Raw genomic sequence first — 4106 nt, forward strand, 5'->3', positions numbered from 1 at the left:
GTTAATTTGGTCCTAGACTCCTGCTTGTTCCATGCGGCTCTCAGCCCACAGACTGCACGGTCAATGAAAGCAGAGACCTATGTCTGCTTACTCACACTGGACTCCAGTGGCTGCAGCAGAGTGCACTGCCTGGTGAGCTCTCGATAGATAGTTGCTGACTGATTCAGTGGTGAGAAGCTCCAGGGAGGGAGCTCTATGCCAGGAGAAGTCATCAGAGCAGCATGACATGTGGAGATCCTTGGGCTGGCAAGCCCTCGTGGGCCCCTGGGATTGCAATCGATTGGCAGTGTGTGTGTCTAGGTCAGATGTGCAGGCATTCCCCCTCCCCCCCACAATGGACAGGCTCCTGTAGGAGGAGTTCACATCCTACTGATAATGGTTCCTATGGAGACCCAGGAACAGGTCAAAGTTAAGCTGCCATCCTAAACCTAGGATCCACCCATCATATCACACGTATACCCCCAATCCCTCCTCTTCCTATTGCGTGTATGTCCCTAGATCATCCCCTTCCATTACTGCAATACCCATAGCACAACCCTTTCCTGTGACGTATGCCTTTACCTGTAATTAGTGGGCTTGCACCCCCCCAGAGGTATATAGGCCTGGGCTAACAATAGAACTCTCTCTGGCCTCTCGCTGCTCGCGCCCCTCTCTTCCTCCTCTCCTCCCTGTCCTCTCTCCCTTGTTCCCTTGTCCTCCTTCCCTTCTCCCTCTCTCCACGTGGACCACCAAGCTGGGCTGAGGGGAGCAATGCTACCATAAAATGTGTCTGACTGCATCATTGTAATCTCTACCTCTCATGTTCTCAGTGACTTTAATATAACAGACATACACCTCAACCGTACAATTGTGCTCACTGAACCTGTGGGTAGTAGTCACGGTGGGGGCAGGCCCCTCACCCCACCCCATAAAATTAATACTACAGCAGTGTACATTGTTTGGTGTCATCTGTAGGAGCCAAAGGACTCTGGGTCCAGTGAACAGGAAGCTGGCTCAGGTTCCCAAACAGACTCATGGCTACTTAGCTAATGTCCACACTTTACCCAGATCACCAACCCAGACGCTTGAAGGAAGAGGGGGTCAGGTCCCCGAGGAAGGTGGAAGGAAAGGTGTATGTCCCCAATGTGTCATGGAGTTCCTAACCCAGTTGGCTGTCCAGGTAGAAAAACATGATGGGACCATGAAATGGAATCCTGGACACTGGCTCTCAACTGACTCCACTTTCTAGCGATCAGCTGACCCTTGGGGGCACAAGTAGGTGTGGAGGCTCATGGAGGCTGGGAACCAAGAGGCTTTTCACTCAGGTCTATCTCCTAGGAAGCCTAGGGGACCTTTGAATAGCTCTGTTATTTCCTGAGTTCCAGAATACATGATTGAGTAACCATACTTAGCCACAGGCAGAATCCTCCCCCTGATACCAGATCCACGGCATGTGGACAAGCAGGGGAGGAAAAACCAAGTGGAAGCCACGGACCTGGCTCACATGCAGAGAGAATGGACCCAAAGCCATCACTCGCCAGAGAGATTGGAGACAGCAGGGAGAGCTGCTGAGTGTCCAGCGTTTTCCAAAAAGGAACCTCGCTGCCATCGAGTCCGTCTGACTCATCGTGATGCCGTGTGGGTTTCTGAGACTGTAACTCTCTAAGGGAGGCGAAAGCCCAGTCCCTCTCCAACGGAGCTGCTTGTGGTTTTGAACTGCTGACCATGCGGTTCGCAGCCCAACGTGTAACCACGACACCACCAGGGCTCCTTTCCAAAGCACTAGTGAGGGGGTGTTTTTACTTAGAGGTGGTGTACTCATCTTCCAGGGGCACATTCAGATCAGAGAGGACGTATTTTATTATTAGTTTTTGTGTGAGGCTCATGTGAAAGTAAAAACGTTCAGAAATGAACCAAGACAATCCTTCAATGAAAACACAGACGGTGACACAGGGGTTACTGCTGACAGGATCATTCTGAGTCCAGATAAGCGCTGGCACCTGAGGTCTGGGCATCTTGGGCAGCAGCGCTAGAGGTGCTCCTGATTGGGGTGACCCAGCATGGTCCTAGGGACCCTCTGATGTCTGTTCACCCAGAAGGCAGCACTGAGCATAATCAGGAACAAGGGCACCTTCAGGAAGACCAGGAGCAGGAAGTGCACGCTGCTGAGCAGAGACCTGGGGGGACACAGGGACAGACAGTGAGCTGCATCCTCAGGAGATGTCCCTGAGCGTCCACTTTGCCCTGCCCATAAACTAGTGTTCTGTGTCCACAATAATCCATATGAAGACCAACACTGGCAGAGTTCAAGGACAGTTTAGCCCAACTCAAAGGACTGCTCTCCCTGACCCTAACTTTGCACTTGAGATGTGACAAAGGGCCTGACTGTGGGAGGGATGTAAGAGGAATGAAGGAATCCCCGTGGGACCTGCATCTTTGCCACTGTTCCCCAATGTCTGGAGAGCCCCTGGACCAGTAGCACCTAAACTCCAGTATGGAGTTTGTAATTAAGCAAGGGAGGCCAAAGAAAGGAATTCTGCTCCGCCCTTAGTGAGGCCATCCCGGAGGTAAAGTCCAGATGATGGATTCTTACTGTGAGTGTTGTCCGGGACCGGGGGTCTCCTGTCGAGTTGTGCTGGGCCTGCTGGTAGCTGGCATGAACATGGGAGGCCCAGTGGTCATTCTGATGGTCACAGAGCTAGACACTGTGGTGGGGGCTGAGAGTGGAGGGCGCGTCAGGTGAGGGTCCTCCCCAGGTGTCTTATTCAACATCACCTGTGTGACTGACCTCTGTGGGCAAGAGACCGAGTTGCACAGAGATGATGTGCCCATAACACTTGTCCCACACTGCAGGCACCCCAGGAGCCACTCCCAAATACAAGCAGACAGTGGGGTTCAGTGACACCCCAGGGCTCAGCCACTCTCTGGTCTGGCCACAGTTCAGTCACTGAAGAGAGGCCTCAGGGACCAGAATTGAGCAGGCCCGGAAATAAACAGCCACACAGGCACCCAGTCTTACCTGGGCCAATTGAGACTGTCATCCGGACGGCATCGTCAGTTCCCGTTCTCTGAATCCCACACCAGTAAACATCGGCATCAGCTTCCCTGAGCTTCTCCATGGTCACCGTGAATGTGAGGTTTTTATGATTGTCCCTGATGGACACTCGGTCCTTCTTCACCTCCTGCTCTGAGCCAGTGGTTTGAACGAGGATTTGGCAGGGACCCCAAACAGCCCCTCGACACCACCATTTGTTGTAGGTCTTGAACGTTGCATCGTAACCACACTGCACAGACAAGGAGCCTCCCTCTGGGCCACTCACGGCACTTGGACCCCACAAGGCAGAGGAGCCTGGAAAACACAGACCCATGTCCCTCGATGTCACAGTTGTTCCCGTGCTTGGGCCCATTCGTGCAGCCACTGTGTCAATCCATTTCCGTGAGGGACTTTGCCGCCCCTTCTTCACATTCCCAACATGCTGTCTGTCTCCAGGGACTGGTCTCCCCTGATAACATGCCCAAAGTAGGTCAGACAAAGGGTCACCACTGTGTTGGCTGATGTGACTGGAGAAACAAATCCAGTGGCACTCACGTGCGTCTAAGAAAGAGCTCTATCTCAGGAAGTAAAGACAAAGCAACAAACAGCCCAGCCCAGTTCAACTCAAGTCCTTAAGTCCAATACTAGCCTGTCGGTCCCTCTTCAGACTCACGCAGCCGCATACAAAGAGGCAGAGTGCAGGAGCGTCACAGGCCGGTGGGCGCAGGTCGTGTGGATCAAGGTCGGTGGCAACATGGCGGAGTCCAGCAGCTCTCAGGGCGGCCAGCAAGCAGGCAGGAGAAGGAGGACAGAGAGGAGAGGGGCCCTTCTCTCCCAGGAGCGTCCTAATGGGAAGGCCACACCCCAAGGGAGCCCCATCAGGTGTGTGACCTGATTGATGGATCTCACATTCGGCAAGCAAGGTTGTGTCATCTGCATATCACAGGTTGTCAATGAGCCTTCCTCCAATCCCAACGTCAAGTTCTTCTTCGTGAAATCCAGCTTCTCTGATCATATGTTCTAGCTACAGATTGAATAAGTATAGTGAAAATATAAAATTCTGACGCACACCTTTTCTGATTTTAAACCACAT

The 4106-nt window shown here is 52.8% G+C and overlaps 1 protein-coding gene across 1 annotated transcript; it reads right to left on the reverse strand.

The window, feature by feature from the left end:
• Positions 1–2008: 2008 nt before the first annotated feature.
• LOC101639436 (CMRF35-like molecule 5) lies at positions 2009–3347 on the reverse strand. Its single transcript, XM_004709310.1, has 3 exons — positions 2999–3347; positions 2573–2696; positions 2009–2156 (listed from the first exon to the last, which is right to left on the reverse strand). The coding sequence occupies exons 1-3, from the start codon at positions 3345–3347 to the stop codon at positions 2009–2011; spliced, it is 621 nt and encodes a 206-aa protein (XP_004709367.1).
• Positions 3348–4106: the final 759 nt, after the last annotated feature.

The sequence above is a fragment of the Echinops telfairi genome, unplaced genomic scaffold (assembly GCF_000313985.2).
Source record: "Echinops telfairi isolate 266 unplaced genomic scaffold, ASM31398v2 ScPeMD7_7458;HRSCAF=8496, whole genome shotgun sequence".
Classification (NCBI taxonomy): domain Eukaryota; kingdom Metazoa; phylum Chordata; class Mammalia; order Afrosoricida; family Tenrecidae; genus Echinops; species Echinops telfairi.

What these genes read in the sequence shown, in the direction of transcription:
- LOC101639436 (XM_004709310.1), bottom strand. Translation starts at nt 3,347, where the DNA reads ATGGGTCTGTGTTTTCCAGGCTCCTCTGCCTTGTGGGGTCCAAGTGCC. An exon ending in GACAGTCTCAATTGGCCCAG is followed by an intron (nt 2,697 to 2,998) that starts GTAAGACTGGGT and finishes CTCCACTCTCAG; the next exon opens with CCCCCACCACAGTGTCTAGC. An exon ending in GGTCCCGGACAACACTCACA is followed by an intron (nt 2,157 to 2,572) that starts GTAAGAATCCAT and finishes GTGTCCCCCCAG; the next exon opens with GTCTCTGCTCAGCAGCGTGC.